Source organism: Salvelinus sp. IW2-2015, linkage group LG23 (assembly GCF_002910315.2).
Source record: "Salvelinus sp. IW2-2015 linkage group LG23, ASM291031v2, whole genome shotgun sequence".
NCBI lineage: Eukaryota > Metazoa > Chordata > Actinopteri > Salmoniformes > Salmonidae > Salvelinus > Salvelinus sp. IW2-2015.
Genome location: NC_036863.1, coordinates 35,404,030 through 35,421,316, shown reverse-complemented (window position 1 = coordinate 35,421,316; position 17,287 = coordinate 35,404,030). Strand labels below are relative to the sequence as shown.

The following is a 17,287-nucleotide window of genomic DNA, read 5'->3' as shown; positions in this document are numbered from 1 at the left end:
ATAAAACCAATGCAAAAGATAAATAGAATAATACTAATKGTAATGTGATGTCAACGTCACAAGGATAGTCTGCGTAAATTCCGAGCCAACCTAAATTCAGCACCAAACCACATGAACTGCGCCACACAGTATCTGGATCTCCAAACAAGATTTCTTAAATGAGCAGCGCTGTAATTGCCAGAAATGGGATTATAAATAAACATGTTTCCATCCACACTTTTTATGTGACTAGTCATACCYTATCAACAACAACAAAAAATCACATCTGTGATGGAAACAGYAAGTTTCGGTGCTATTGTATAAATGCCAACAGATTATTTGTTTGTTCGACATGGTGGGATCTTTTTGTGTCGGTTAAATTAATTAGGCGAGAAATGGTGGTGGAAACGTTGGTTATATTGATATAATAACCATTATATCGAAGTAAACTTGGAGTCACGCGATAAATGTTGTATGGTCCTCCCACTACGACTCGGGAAAGCATGCAGTTTACTAGGCTATAGATGAAATAAATGATGATCAACTTCACATGCTGGTGAAAGTCCACGGTGATATTGATGCTACTTTCTAATAAATATCGATGGTCTCATTCTGGTGACATGATGATAGATGCTTGACTGCCMTTTGACAAATAAATYATATTCTCGCTCTTATCCATACTGATCTCATCATGTAGACTAGCCTACTCGCACAGCCTACCCGCACTGTATCTGCGAGCTTTTGGCTAGAGCGCGTGACAAAACTATCTMTAGAGTTGAAAATGCGATGGAAACACATTGAACTTTAGATTMTTATACTTTAGGCCTACATCAAAATGTCAATGAAAAGGTACATTTTGTGTAGACTACATCATCATGCAGAGATTTTTTTCTGCAACAAGTACATTTGCTGGAAACACCACTGGTTGAAAAATGCGTATATTTTCTTCATGCGGATTATAGAATATTCGCATGAAAATGTATTGCTTTTTGGATGTAAACCTAGCTAGTGTCGATGTCGATATCAAGCCACATCCTCTGACTCTGTGTGATGGTGAAGTATATTCTTAGGGAACACCCGCACAGTGTCCAATATCAAAACACATTTGATCCAAGTGCYGATTCGAAACGCCAAAATATWWWAAWAATATATWWAAAAWAATATTCTTCCTCACATATTGCCATTTCTCTTAATCTGCTTCTTTGATTTCATGTTGACGGCTAGGCTCATATACGGGCCCCACTAAATGGTCTGTAAAACGTGCAAGACAGTATTTCAATTATGCTATACATACCTGTGATGAAACTCCCCTGCAAGTTGTCATAATCAGCAGCACCTCAAAAACAGAACTTGAGATGGCCTCGATCTCACTGTAGAAGTCGCACTGCAAAAGCAACAACAGAACGATAGCGATATGGCTCTAAATCTCAGAGCAASAGATAGATAAGAATTCAACTTTTGACGCAATAATCATAATGTGACGTCAACGTCACAGCGATTGTCTACGTCAATTCAGCACCACKTTCCACAGGCATGGCTCGGAACCACAGAAATATAATCTACATTCTTGAATTTAGATTGTATTTATACGGTCACAACTACATTGTATGTCCCGTAGCCAAACGTAAGGCTCTGTGTGTSCTCCAGTCCACCCGTCCTAACCCACATTGATTCAAATAAATCAGCAGTAAGATCAGATTTTATACATATAAACATGTTTAAGAAGCCAAACGGGTCAAACATGAAGGTATAAAGWACAACAATATGATATACATGCTTGTAAATTACTGCCTAACAGAATGCCGTGCACAATCTTCACAACGCAACCCTCAAGGCATTTGGAGACTTTGCCATAACTGCTGGTAACAGATATCCTCAGATCATTTCCCCCATTATCCCCACAAGTGGCTATAATTGCCCTTATATCTGCACAATCTCATCATCATTATCAACTAGGACTGTACATGATATAAATTAAAAGAGAGAATTATGACACTGCTGTATTGAGAGAAAAGACTATGCTGTAAAGTATTAAATTATGTGTTCGAAGCATGGATTCAAACATACTAAACTATTTTAATTTCCCTTGTGCACAYAGGTTTATACTATATGGGTTGATTATATTAATAGTTAATGAACATCCACGGAAATGTGTATTAAATTGTATGCACAGTCTCTTCTAACATATTCATTTAAAAAAGTCATTGTTTATCAGGTTGTCCTCTCTCTGGTCAAAGCTCGGGTCATAGCTAGAGATGAYCCTCTTATTCTTTCCAAACGTAGAGAATGAGTTGTAGACATCCAGTTCCCCCCTGGGTGCAGGCTTCAGAGTGCAGTACCCAGACGGTGTGCCAGGGATGTAGACGTTGTGCTGGTAGTCAGGTGGTGGCTGTGCAGATGGAGGCTGGGTGTAGCTCGGAGTCCACGAACGGGTTGGAACCCTTCCTGCACTTCCAACACTTCCTACCTCTCCAATCCCTTCGACCTGGGAGGACATCTTGTATTCTGCTAACAAAACAAATCACATAAAGTGTTCGTCAGTTAGTGTGATATCTGCAATAGCAACATGTTATAAAGTGTGGAATAATGTCATGGCGTCAGTTTTATCKTTATTTCTCTAGACAGCCGGTCTGTATTTTGTTGTCTTTTAGTATTGGCATAGAATATTTTCTGACACTGTAGGTTCCTGGTCCACGTACCACGCATATGACTACCCCAGGTATAGTACTGTGGTGCCACCGGGCAGGAAAAGCCATCCGGGTCCGGCCTGGGTCTACGTGGGAAGGTCCTCTCCATGGAGCTAAAGCTGTAGAAAGAAAATAAAAATAAGGACCTAGAATGACTCCTTGTTGTGTGTGTGTGTGCGTTCATGCCCCTCCCTACCTTCAGGCTARGCTCAAACCCTACACCCGAGCACTCCGTTCTGCCACCTCTGGTCTCTTGGACCTCCCACCCTTACCGGAGTGCAGCTCCCGCTCAGCCCAGTCCAAGCTCTTCTCTGTCCTGGCACACCAATGGTGGAACCAGCTTCCCCCTGAAGTTAGGACAGCAGAGTCTCTGCCCATCTTCCGAACACATCTGAAACCCTACCTCTTCAAACAGTATCTTAAATAATCCTCCTCCTCACCTCAACCCCCCCTCTACTGACAGCTACGTTATAGAAGAAAAAATGACTTTCTATGCCTGTGATATGTGGTTGTCCCACCTAGCTATCTTAAGATGAATGCACTAACTGAGCGTCTCTAATTGACTAAAATGTCAAATGTGTGTGTGTGTGTGTGTGTGTGTGCTCGCTTGTTTTTTTTTCCACCAGCATTTCTGTTGACCTTTTGTGTGCTGAATTTCGTTGATTTTTCGTCAATGTCCAGTCCATGTTCGCTTGCTTGAGCTGCACAATTGAGAACGTAGAGAGGTTAGTAATACAACTGAAATGATAGTCCACATCAATTACATGTAATTGCCACGAATAAATATGAGTCTGTGAGAAATATTACATGATGTACTTTGCAGTGGATAGTCAATTGCCACTTGAAATAAATCAATAAGGAATGAATAAATGAACTACTGACTAGGAAAATGGGCAGTACAGTTGTATCACGTCTTGCACTAATGTTCTACACTAGGCCTACTACAGTCCATTAACGCACCCATGCATGCAACTATTGCCCCCCTGTGGCACGATGGAGCATCCCTAGGGAGAAGCAGATTATGTGAAGTTGCAAGTGAGCCACCATCCCCAGTCATCAGAGTGATTCTACATATGTATATGTATATGTATATGTATATGCGTTCTGCATGTTTTATTTATTTATTTCATGACTTTTAAACCGTTACATTCGGATACATTCATTATTTGATATATTACTGTGTGTACTGTATGAGTCCCATCACACTATGGACGTCTTGCTCTATTCACGTTCAAGGCCTTGCAGCGTCAGTTTATCCTTGAACAGACACATGGAAATTGTTGGTTTGCTGAGGCAATCAGAATAACAATACAATAAGTTGTTTTGCTTATAGCACGTAATACTTCACATGACCTCTCCATTTCTATAAGCCTTTACACTTTTACAGTATCACCTGGGCTACAATTGATTTATGTTACATTATATATTACATATAAACCATGGTGGATAGACTAACCACGGACCGTTTTAAGGATTATTAAACCAGTGACGTTTGCCCCTGACCTTAGCTCAGTCGCTKCTAATAGTATAATTGTGTCTCAGTCCACTTCAATACATATAGTCTTCATGCATCATTTTAATAGTATGACTTTGGAAGTCATATTTTGTACTTTAAACGTTAGCGGTACCTTMGATTTCAATGTAATCAGCTTTCCCGACTTGTGCGTAATTACTTTCCGTTCATTGACAGATTTATCATTTGCAATGTTTCTTAGTTGTTGAACAAGCATGAGTGACAATCATCAAAATGATACAAATAAAATGATAAATTATAATTATTTGGAAGTCTGATGTGATTATATTTGGAGCAGTACGGGCCTAGGCCATTTACCTCGTTCGGAATAGTTGCTCCGTTGTTCACTATCAGGCTGCGGGAGTCCTGTGCGCTCCAACCCGATTTGGGGTAGTCTGCGCCCTTGGCATTATTCTTCTGTGGAYTCGCATTCATTGGACTGCATGACTTTAGGAACATGAACTCGCTCTTGGATGATTCCGGGGTCAGACACATCTTGTAGCAGTATGGCTGAGAAAGGGGGCCGTTGCCATTTGCCTCAACGCAGTTCGTGGATCCTTTGGTGCTTGTGGTTATCTGCACGTTCAAGTTGGACTTCTTGAACACATCAGTGGTAGACTCCTCTGATCGGAACCCGCAGCATGCACTCAGAGAGCAGTTATACCTCCGAATGGAATGTCTGTCCCTGTATCCCTTTATCGCTGCCAGGACGATAATAGCCACCAGAAACGTGAACGAGATAACGCCCAGAGACACTATTAAGTACAGCGTGAGGTTCGAGCGGTACTGGGGGCTCAGTGTGAGGTCGCCGAAATCAGGCAGCGATTCTGGCACGTTGTCAACAACTGACAGGATGATGGAAACTGTGGCCGAAAGGGGTGGCTGACCGTTGTCCTTGACCAGAATGACCAGCATTTGCCTTATGGGGTCTTTTTCCACAAATCGGCGAATCGTCCTGATTTCGCCCGTGTACAGGGCGACGCTAAACAGGCTCGGGTCGTTTGCCTGGAGCACCTGGTAGAACAGACGCGAGTTTTGACCTGCGTCTGCGTCCATCGCAGTGATTTTTGCCACAAGATAGCCAGCATCAACTGACCTGGGCACAACTTCAGTCGCCGCGGTGCCGTTTTGGGGTAGAGGTGCTACTATGACTGGTGCATTGTCATTTTGGTCCAAAATAAAGACATTTACGGTAACATTGGTTCTCAGGGGTGGAAACCCGGCATCTTGTGCTTGGACTAAAATCTGAAAGTTTCTTAGCTGCTCATGGTCAAAAGAACGCAATGCGTAGATATTCCCGTTGTCTGAGTTTATGGAGACGTAGGTGGACACGGGCATCCCCTGTATATCACCTTCCAGAATAGAGTAAGAGAGATAGGCATTTTGGTCTGAATCTGMATCCAGGGCAGTAACCGAGCAAATTGAGGCTCCTGGTGCGTTATTCTCTGTCAAATAGACGGTGTATGATGGCTGCTTGAATCGGGGTGTGTTGTCGTTCATGTCTGACACTTGAACTAAAATAGTTTTCCTTGTGAACAAGGGAGGTGCGCCCATATCTCTTGCTGTGAGAGTGATGTTGTACTCTGGCACCGTCTCTCTGTCCAAAAAATCACAAGTAACCAAAGTGTAATAGTTCTTAAAAGAGGAGTGGAGCTGGAAGGGGACATGATGTGGAATTTCACAGTCAACATTCCCATTTTCACCTGAGTCTTTGTCCATGACGCTGATGACAGCTATCACAGTCCCCGGTGGGGCGTCCTCTTGGACAGGTGTGGACACTGATGTCAAGATCACCTCCGGGAGGTTGTCATTCACATCTAAGATATTGACCAGAACTTTACAGTGCACGGCCACTGCCGATGGGCCCTTGTCCTTGGCTTGCACATATATCTCATGCATCCTGGCCTTTTCATAATCTACGARCCCTTTCACTCTGATCTCTCCAGTGCGCGAATCCACACTGAAAAGCTCGCGCACTTTTATGGGAGCATGCCCGCTGAAAGAGTATGTGATATCCGCATTAGGACCCTCATCCAAATCCGATGCGTTTAGTTTTATCACAACGGTGCCCTTCGGTGCGTTTTCCACAAGCCTCACTCTGTAGAAAGACTGGTCGAACACGGGCGCGTTGTCATTTGCATCCAGAACTGTTATATTGATTTGCGCTGTCCCAGATCTTTCTGGCGAGCCTCCATCCACAGCCGTCAGCACCATTTGGTGCGTATTCTGCTGCTCTCTGTCCAAGGGGCTCTCCAGGACCAACTCCGCAAACTTACTGCCATCACTACGCGTCTGGATGTCCAGGACAAAATGTTCATTCACACTCAGCAGATAAGAGCGGAGCGAGTTGCTGCCAACGTCCAAGTCCTGCGCGCTCTCTAGTGGGAAGCGGGACCCGGGTACCGCCGACTCGGATATATCCAAATTAAACTCACTCCACGGAAAACTGGGTGAGTTATCGTTCACATCTAAAATCTCCACCTCAACCCTGTACAGTTCCAATGGGTTTTCAATTACCACTTGCAAATGGAAAGAGCAAGACAGACTCTGTTCACATAGTTCCTCTCGATCAATTATTTCGTTTACAAATAAAATACKATTTTCTAAATTCACCTCCAAGTATTGCTTTTTTGCTCCTGAAACTATCCTGAACCTGCGCGCAGAGAGTCTCTCGACGTCTAAACCCAAGTCATCGGCTATATTTCCAACAAAAGCGCCATGTTCCAGTTCCTCAGGGATTGAATAACGAATCTGAGCCCAAACTAAATCCAGGACACATACGACGAGAGCTAGGCATGTCACCTGCCATATCCCCCCAAGCCGTCTCTTTGCGCCTCGGAGGTCCATCTGAGCGACGGATTATACTACAAAAATGCGCACTCCATGGGTTTCAGTTAGAAAATCATTACGTTTAAATATATATTATTCTGTAAATAATCATTTTACAATGTTACTATTTTATTCTAAATGAAAAAAAGTGAATATAAAGATATAGGCTAATAGCATCCACAACTTGAAGTGGAGCCTTGGAGTTCGCCCCATCCGAGTGTCTTTGAATGTGTGTGTGAGTGAGCAAAGAAGAGGAGAGAGGGAGGCGTGCGCGGAGGAGGTTGGTGTCTCTGATTAGCATTGTGATGCTCTGGTGTGTGTGTGTGTGTGTGTGTGTGTGTGTGTGTGTGTGTGTGTGTGTGTGTGTGTGTGTGCGCGCGCGTGTGTGCGTGCGTGCGTGTGTTTATTGGCTCAATCCCAGTATTCCGATAGGGAAAAGCGACATCTGCTCTGATTCCAGTTTGAGCACAACACCATAGGCTAATCTTTCGCACTAATCAAATGCAGCGACCGTGTTATTTAGCCCAATTTCTACGGGACGGGACGGGGAGGCTAAAATGATAGGCTATGATAGTTTAGTTGAATTAAACTAATTTATCTCTCTTGAAGGTTACAATACAAAATAGCATCCATGCATGGTTCATGCGACATATCGCATGCTTTAATATTTCAAAAAGTGTCTTACCTATTTTGGGGTTACAAATGGTTGTTGATATGATCCTCGCTGTGTCAAATAGATCTACTGCAGTAGCTTCATTAAAAATAACCACTTGCAGAAGAAGAAAGTAATAGGCTAGGCTACAATCAAATCTATAGCATAAGCCTTACAACGCATAGGCACATCTTTGAATAAAACCTAAACATTTTCTATTTTTGAGAGCAAATAAGTAACATCTCACTAAAATAAACGACCAAAATGTATAGTTTAAACATTAAAATAAACCGTTTTCAGTAGGCTATAGGCTAGGCTATTCCAGCTGTGCGTGTGAGTAGAGGATGTGTCTCCTCACCAGTGAGAGGTCATCCTCTCATCACTCCATCACACGCCTGCTCTAAAAACTCTCCAATCCCCTTGTTTTAAATAAAATGAAAACACAATCTGTCTACCGGAATGAAACCACAGCAGATGGCGAGGTTTTCCGTGGGCTCGTGCTCTTTTTAATTAACGGAGTGGGGATTAGAGGGAAGTGTTCCGGGATCATTAGCGAACAGAGGAATTAAGATGTTTTGTGAGAAATAAACCCGGGGCTATCCGTGGGACGCACAGCGGTTTTCGCTGGTGCAGTTGCATTGACCTGTTTTCCACATGCCTTAAGTGCATGTTTAACGTCATTTACCCACAGCGGAAACAGATTTTAACTGCTACGCGGCGGTTGGTATCGTGACAAACACATTTACGGATAAAAAGACAAAGGGATTACCACACGCACGCACGCACACGCACACACACCATTATAAAACAAATACTAAAAGTAAAGTAGGGTATCTAGCAATACATCTGGTCTTGGTCTTAATTACAGCAAATCTGTAAAGCTGCAGATGTGGAAAATACAGTAAACGGTATTTTAGATGRGTTTACCATCAGTGTTAGACCTAATCCTTTATTTTCTAAATCCGCCAGTATAAATCCAAGGATGTAAGTTAGATTAAGATATAGGCCTACCTACACTAACGGCCCACCAATATCACGAAACGCACACGATTTCTATGAATCTAATATTTTATATTCATGGATTTTCTCAAAAATGCTTCCAACGATTTGCTGTCTGGTAGTGTGTTACGTGCTAGGAGATTACAAGTGATCATGATAAATGCGTGGGGGAAAAAGATCGTCTCGGCGCCATCTGGCGTATCAGTCAAAAAGCAGTATACCTTTGATGAAGGCGGTGGCGCTCAGAGGAATTTACAGGAGAAGATGCAACCGTAGGATATTTCGTTAGGGTGCCTGTGAAGGCCAGTAGAGGGAGACATATACTTTAGATTAGCGTCATTGGTCTGAGTCAATGGGAGGCTCTCTCTCGCTCTCTCTCTCTCTCAGGGTGCAGAGATGGAGCAAGGTGCCACAGACAGGGAATGTCAGGAATCCCAAAGGAATGTGGGCACTACCCTCACCCTCACCATCTCTCTCTCTCTCTCACACACACACACACATGAACAACACACATGTCCAAACATTTAAGGGATCAGGCATACAGGTAGATCTACACCAACTGTCAATCAAATGTATACCTATACAAATGTCTCTTATTGAGATGTGCCTGACATAATGACAGTGGGTAAAGAGAGCGATCGACTGCAGGTCCTTATCTTTTTACATTCATCCTATGCTGTCATGCCAAGCGACTGTGGCTGATGGGAAGAAGTCTGAAAAGTGAATAACTTAAAGGAGAGCAAATGTTAAGGAGAGAGGGAGAGGCAGAGGGGCCGAGAAGGACAGTGGGTGATGGCAACAGGAGTGGGGAAGATAAAGACCAAAGGGAAAGATTATAGGAAGGAGCGAGAGAATGAAAGGAGGGGAAAGGGGGTAGAGGACGATAGGGGCGGCCACAGCACCTGTTACTCAGCTGTGTAAACCGTAGGATTCCCAAGGAAAAAGGAAAGATACTGTATGGGTTTAAGCACAAACAAGGAGTGTTTGAAACTAGGCAGATAATACAGAGACATGCATCTCACCAGATTAATTTGTGTGTGTGACATACTTCTAAAGGACTGGCATATCCTGTACGGACTGGTGTGACTTGCAGCACTACAGTAGTTTTGGATGGTAGGCTACATGATGTGCAGTTCCACTACGTCCCTCAAAGTGGCAGCACTGATGCCTACATCAGACTTTCCTGGCTGTCAGCATTGACTGTTTATTAGCTCATGTTAATACAACTTCCTGGCAATCCAATGCAACTACAGTGTAATGACAATGTACTCGTTGACACTATTATATTCACATGAACACTGTTCAAGGCCACAGATTATTATCCAAGGCCACATTCTCACCTGTCACCTGGTGCCCTCTCCCCTATTGCTATGTGCATGTTTCCTCCTCACTTTCTACCCCCAGCTGGGAATTGTGAAATGTTGATTGAATAACACCCCCAGAAGCCTATGTTTGTGTGAAAAATGGGAATTGTGAAATYTTYKTTGAATAACACCCATGGTGCATAGGAGGACAATGCTCTATCTATGTACATGGAAGAAGTCTGAAAGTCTTGTGTTCAAACAAGGGCTACATACAATTTCCCATCCAATGTCTGAGTGTGTTTCCAGTCTCAACTCTGTTTTGTTTTTTGACCCAAAAGCTCAACTATCATCCTTCACAACTAGGCTGATATATCAACTGTGTTTACACAGCTATAACATAGTTATTAGGCCTACACATGCTGTAGTTGGACACAACAGTGAATAAATTACAGGATACATTAAAGACCTTGTATTTTCTTTTATATGCCCATATTGTATTCTGTCTGTCCTTCTTCTCTCCACTCCTTTAATCTCCTCCATCCTGTCAACCCATCTTCCCTTTTCCTTGTTCTATTTTGAGCTAATTTCTGGTAAGAATATCTACTGTGAGAACCTAGACATTACCTTTGACACAAATTCAATTCAAGTTTTGTGAATATATCCTGAAAAACTATGGTAAGTGTGTGTGTGTTGGGGACAGGACGTTACAGAGCCTTCCTGGAGAGAGGGATGAGTGCTTACCCAGGTTGAGGGATCATAAACAACATACTGTTCAGAGCCAATGAAAGAAGGGGGGAGGGAGAGCAAGATGAAATGTGACCTTGGCATGCTGAGTGTGTGTGTGTGTGTGTGTGTGTGTGTGTGTGTGTTCCTCTAAAGTACTGACTGTTATGTATCTGTGAAATCGATTTAACCTGGCCAACCTTAGATACAGAAAATATACACACAGTCATTCTTACTTTCGTACAGTGTATTTTGCTGCACATTACCTCAGGTGGTTATGTTGAATTGCCACATTTTGTAATGACCAGCTGTCAACATCTATGTAGGACTCAGTCATTCTACTAATACATCATGCTGTGTATATAAGAGGTGAGAGTTATTTACATGTACCAATCACTCACTCATTCTTCTTTTTTTCAATATTATATACCGCTAAACCGCTCCAAGTGGGATCATTTTCTATGTTAGGCTTGTTTCTGGGGAAATCTGAAACTTTTTGCATCGACTATACACCACAATTTCTTTCTCATTCATCCCTTTTACTATACAGTATCTCTGTGTGTCAGTCTGTGTTGCTATGTTCATTGCGTGTGTTGGCCTATAAAAGCGTCTCTTCTACCAAAGATCACAGCCCTGGCAACAAAACATCCCAACACAGTCCAGCAACACAACTCCCAGAGCACAGTACAACCCTAGAGGCCAACCCCACCAGAAGAGTATGGTACTATTTCCCAGTAGACCAAACCCACACCACCTCCTGAACACACAGGGCAACCTTCTGCAACAACACAGGCCTTCAACACAATCCCAGAGCACGGTGCAGTTTCCACTGCTCCACAGCCCAGCAGCACTGCACTACTTCCTCTACTGGGCGGGTGCCAGCGGCCCTTAGCCAATCACGATGTGGCTCTAATAAGATATGACTGACAGGAGGCCTCTTTATGCCAAGACCCAACAGGGTCAGGGAATTCAAGCTGGATAGACGTCCCTGTCTGAATGTTAAACACATTTTCCACAAAGCTAAAAGAAACTCTACCARTTATTAGCAATTCATGCATCTTTTCCGTCTTCTTTTCGTTTGAAGTCACTCCAACAGATAAATAGCAAAAAGCAAGTCAAATCTTTCCATTACATTGAGTTGTGAACCTGTAATAGGTTGGTTTAGATCAGTCCAGTTTATTTCTCTTGTCATGGTCATGCAGAGGCAAACYCACGATTCCGCACTTTGATTTCATAACATATCTCCTACCAGGGGGTTTAAATTCTCTCGCAAGAACCAATTTATCCTTCATCTACTGCTGCTCCCCTAGTCCAGGAGTGTGTATGTGTGTGTGTGTGTGTGTGTGTGTGATTCAACCAGTTAGAATGATTCAATCAGTCAGAATGAAAGAGTTGGTCAAGCCAATAAATAGATGTATTTAAACACAAACAAGGAGTGTTTGAAACGAGGCAGGTAATACAAACGTGTTTTGCACCAGATTAATCAGACAAATTAAGTCCATCTCTTTCAGCCCAATGTCTCCCGTCTCCTTATACCTCATTATCTCTATCTCACTTGTTCAGCTCACCCTTTCACTCGCTGCTGCTAATCTATTCCAGAGGAAAGGCTACCATGGAAAACGCATAACAAGTGCACATACTTCTCCTCTTGCCAAGAGCGAAATAACACCAAGAAGGGAAAATGAGAGTGGGGGACAGACAGAAAGGGTGGGAGAGAGAGATATTGTTTATTCTAACTCAAAGTGAGATCTTTTGTTGTGGTGGGACCTGTCTTATATTAGACGTCTGAACTCCCTTCAAAGTCTGGAAAGACAGAGGGTGAGCCAAGACCAACTGCTTGTGCGCGTGTCTGAGACAGAGCGAGAGAGAAAGAGGGGGGGGGGGGGGGGGGGGGCACACTGATATACTGAGCATGTTGATATACACTGAGTGTAGAAAACATTAGGAACACCTTAATATTGAGTTGCACCCCTTTTGCTCTCAGAACAGCCTCAATTCYTCGGGGCATGGACTCTACAAMGTGTTGAAAGCATTCCACAGGAATGCTGGCCCATGTTGACTCCAATTCTTCCCACAGTTGTGTCAAGCTGGCTGGAGGTCCTTTGGGTGTTGGACCATTCTTGATACATGGGAAACTGTTGACCGTGAAAAACCCAGCAGCGTTGCAGTTCTTGACACACTCAATCTGGTGTGCCTGGCACCTACTACCATACCCCGTTCAAAGGKACTTAAATATTTTGTCTTGCCCATTCACCCTCTGAATGGCACATYTATACAATCCATGTCTCAATTGTCTCAATATTTAAAAATKKTTTTTTAACCTGTCTCCTCCCCTTCATCTACACTGATTGAAGTGGATTTAACAGGTGACATCAATAAGGGATCATAGCTTTCACCTGGATTCACCTGGTCAGTGTATGTCATGGAAATGTTTTGTACACTCAGTGTAGATTGATATTGAACATATGCAGCTACTGAGATGGACATCTTACAAGACACCGACACAAGCAAAACATAAAACTACTACAAGAAACATACTACTCAGTCTGACATATATATATCACGTACATTAGTCTGAGGTAACACAGTGGAAAACAATGGCATACACACTGTAACAGAAAAAAAAAGAGTATTAATCTTTCTTTGCACCGTGGAGATGAAGCTTGTTTTAAATGGGTCCAGTTTTCCATTGTTTTTTCTTCTTCTGTATTTCAACATTTCAGAAATAACATTGTCTGGGGTGTGGCACCTCTACTGAATAGACAAAGAGACAGACATAGAGAGGGCGAGACAAGAGAAAAAAGTATAATTTGTTTGTCGAGACAAAAGGTTATCCAATCACTGTACAGGTGTCAGGTAAAGCATGACAGCCCAAATGAGAGAAGACAGAAAGTGTGTTGGTGGTGCCAGGCTCAAAACTGTGAATAGGGTCAGCCCGACCCAAACCCAGCTAGGCCAAGCAGCCTCATATGGAACCTGTTAACAAGACCATGAGTCTCTCACAGCACTCTTACATTGCTGCACTTAGTTCATTGGTACATTTTGGCTAGTGGTGATGGAGGCCACTAGTGATGGAGGCTAGTGGAGATGGTGGCTAGTGGTGATGTAGGCTAGTGGTGATGGTGGTAGTTGGTGATGGAGGCTAGTGTGGATGGTGGCATAGTGGTGATGGAAGGCTAGTGGTGATGGTGGCTAAGTGGTGATGGAGGCTAGTGGTGATGGTGGCTAGTGGTGATGGTTGGCTATGGTGAGTGTGATGGTGGCTAGTGGTGATGAGGCTAGTGGTGATGGAGGCTAGTGGTGAAAAGGCTGGTGTTAATGGAGGCCAGTGGTGATGGTGGCTAGTGGTGATGGACGCTAGTGGTGACAGTGGCTAGTGGTGATGGTGGCTAGTGGTGATGGGACGCTAGTGGTGATGGTGGCGTAGTGGTAATGGAGCTGTGGGATGGGGTCTAGTGTGATGGGCTATGGTGACGAAGGCATGTGTGATGGTGGCTAGTGGTGATGGTGGCTCGTGGTGATGGTGGCTAGTGGTGATGAAGGCTAGTTGTGATGGAGGCTAGTGGATGGTGGCTAGTGGTGATGGAGGCTAGTGGTGATAGAGGCTAGTGGTGATGGTGGCTGTGGTGATGGAGGCTAGTGGTGATGGTGGCTAGTGGTGACGGTGGCTAGTGGTGATCGAAGCTAGTGGAGATGGAGGCTAGTGGAGATGGTGCTAGTGGTGATGTAGGCAGTGGTGATGGTGGCTAGTGGTGACGGTGGCTAGTGGTGATGGAGGCTAGTGGTGATGGAGGCTAGTGGTGAAAAAGGCTGGTGGTAATGGAGGCCAGTGGTGATGGTGGCTAGTGGTGATGGACGCTAGTGTGACAGTGGCTTAGTGGTGATGGTGGCTAGTGGTGATGGACGCTAGTGGTGATGGTGGCTAGTGGTAATGGAGGCTGGTGGTGATGGTGGCTAGTGGTGATGGTGGCTAGTGGTGATGGTGGCTAGTGGTGACGAAGGCTAGTGGTGATGGTGGCTAGTGGTAATGGTGGCTAGTGGTGATGTTGGCTTAGTGGTGATGGAGGCTAGTGGTGATGGAGACTAGTGGTGATGGTGGCTAGTGGTTGATAGAGGCTAGTGGTGATGGTGGCTAGTGGTGATGGTGGCTAGTGGTGACGGTAGCTAGTGGTGATCGAGCTAGTGGAGATGGAGGCTAGTGGTGATGGTGGCTAGTGGTGATGGAGGCTTGGTGATGGAGGCTAGTGGTGATGGTGGCTAGTGGTGATGGAGGCTAGTGGTGATGGAGGCTAGCGGATAGAGGCTGGTGGTGATGGTGGCTAGTGGTGATGGTGGCCAGTGGTGATGGAACCTAGTGGTGGTGGTGGCTAGTAGTGGTGGTGGCTAGTGGTGATGGAGGCTAGTGGTGATGGCGGCTAGTGGTGATGAAGGCTAGTGGTGATGGAGGCTAGTGGTGATGGAGGCTAGTGGTGATGTAGGCTAGTGGTGATGGGGGGGGGGGTGGCTAGTGGTGATGGTGCTAGTGGTGATGGAGGCTAGTGGTGAAAAAGGCTGGTGGTAATGGGCCAGTGGTGATGGTGGCTAGTGGTGATGGACGCTAGTGGTGACAGTGGCTAGTGGTGATGGTGGCTAGTGGTGATGGACGCTAGTGGTGATGGTGGCTAGTGGTAATGGAGGCTGGTGGTGATGGTGGCTAGTGGTGATGGTGGCTAGTGGTGATGGTGGCTAGTGGTAATGGTGGCTAGTGGTGATGTTGGCTAGTGGGATCGAGGCTAGTGGTGATGGAGGCTAGTGGTGATGGTGGCTAGTGGTGATGGAGGCTAGTGGTGATGTGGCTAGTGTGACGGTGGTAGTGGTGATCGAAGCTAGTGGAGATGGAGGCTAGTGGTGATGGAGGCTAGCGGTGATAGAGGCTGGTGGTGAGGTGGCTAGTGGTGATGGTGGCCAGTGGTGATGGAACTAGTGGTGGTGGTGGCTAGTAGTGGTGGTGGCTAGTAGTGGTGGTGGCTTAGAGGTGATGGAGGCTAGTGGTGATGGAGGTTAGTGGTGATGGTGGCTAGTGGTGATTGTGGCTAGTAGTTGGGGTTGGCTAGTGGAGATGGAGGCTAGTGGTGATGGTGGCTAGTGGTGATGAAGGCTAGTGGTGGTGGAGGCTAGTGGTGATTGTGGCTAGTAGTGGGTTGGCTAGTGGAGATGGAGGCTAGTGGTGACAGTGGCTAGTGGTGATGAAGCTAGTGGTGGTGGTGGCTAGTAGTGGTGGTGGCTAGTGGTGGTAGTGTGTGATGGAGGTAGTGTGATGGAGGCTAGTGGTGATGGAGGCTAGTGTTGATGGAGGCTAGTGGTGATGAAGGCTAGTGGTGATGGAGGCTAGTGTGATGAAGGCTAGCGGTGATGGTGGCTAGTGGTGATGGTGGCCAGTGGTGATGGAACCTAGTGGTGATGGTGGCTAGTAGTGGTGGTGGCTGTGGTGGTGGTGCGTGTGTGGTATGTTGGATGGAGGCTAGTGGTGATGGTGGCTAGTGGTGATTGTGGCTAGTATGGGGTTGGCTAGTGGAGATGGAGGCTAGTGGTGATGGTGGCTAGTGGTGATGAAGGCTAGTGGTGGGTGGTGGCTACTAGTGGTGGTGGCTAGTGGTGGTGCTGGCTATGGTGGCTAGTGGTGATGGAGGCTGTGGTGAATGAGGCTAGTGGTGGTGAAGGCTAGTGGTGATGGAGGCTAGTGGTGATGAAGGCTAGTGTGATGGAGGCTAGTGGTGATGGAGGCTAGTGGTGATGAAGGCTAGTGGTGATGGAGGCTAGTGGTGATGGAGGCTAGTGGTGATGAAGGCTAGTGGTGATGGATGCTAGTGGTGATGGAGGCTAGTGGTGATGAAGGCTAGTGGTGGCTAGTGGTGATGAGGCTTGGTGAGAAGGCTAGTGGTGATGGAGGCTAGTGGTGATGAAGGCTAGTGGTGATGGAGGCTATGGTGATGAGGCTATGGTGATGGGCTAGTGGTTGATGGAGGCTAGTGGTGATGAAGGCTAGTGGTGATGGAGGCTAGTGGGTGATGGAGGCTAGTGATGATGGAGGCTAGTGGTGATGAAGGCTAGTGGTGATGGAGGCTAGTGGTGATGGAGGCTAGTGGTGATGGAGGGCTTAGTGGTGATGGAGGCTAGTGGTGATGGAGGCTAGTGGTGATGGAGGCTAGTGTGATGGAGGCTAGTGGTGAGGAGGCTAGTGGTGATGAAGGCTAGTGGTGATGAAGGCTAGTGGTGGATGAAGGCTGGTGGTGATGAAGCTAGTGGTGATAGAGGCTGGTGGTGATGGTGGCTAGTGGTGATGGAGGCTAGTGGTGATGGAGGCTAGGGGTGATGAAGGCTAGTGGTGATGAAGGCTAGTGGTGATGAAGGCTAGTGTGATGAAGACATGGTGATGAAGGCTATGGTGATGAAGGCTAGTGGTGGTTAGTGGTGGCTAGTGGTGATGAAGGCTAGTGTGATGAAGGCTAGTGGTGGCTAGTGGTGATGAAGGCTAGTGGTGATGAAGGCTAGTGGTATGAAGGCTATGGGATGGAGGCTAGTGGTGGCTAGTGGTGGCTAGTGGTGATGAAGTAGTGGTGAT

General features: G+C 45.4%; 1 protein-coding gene across 2 annotated transcripts; it reads right to left on the bottom strand.

Moving 5' to 3' along the window:
- Window positions 1–1,871: 1,871 nt before the first annotated feature.
- LOC111950031 (protocadherin-10) lies at window positions 1,872–7,246 on the bottom strand. 2 transcript variants are annotated; one of them, XM_023967362.2, is made up of 4 exons: window positions 4,498–7,246; window positions 3,306–3,367; window positions 2,679–2,785; window positions 1,872–2,487 (listed from the first exon to the last, which is right to left on the bottom strand). In XM_023967362.2, the coding sequence occupies exons 1-4, from the start codon at window positions 7,024–7,026 to the stop codon at window positions 2,168–2,170; spliced, it is 3,018 nt and encodes a 1,005-aa protein (XP_023823130.1). In that variant the 5' UTR covers window positions 7,027–7,246; the 3' UTR covers window positions 1,872–2,167. The 2 variants fall into 2 exon arrangements, with proteins under 2 accessions (XP_023823130.1, XP_023823131.1); XM_023967363.2 differs by having other exon boundaries at window positions 1,872–2,484.
- Between the last annotated feature and the right edge of the window lie 10,041 nt (window positions 7,247–17,287).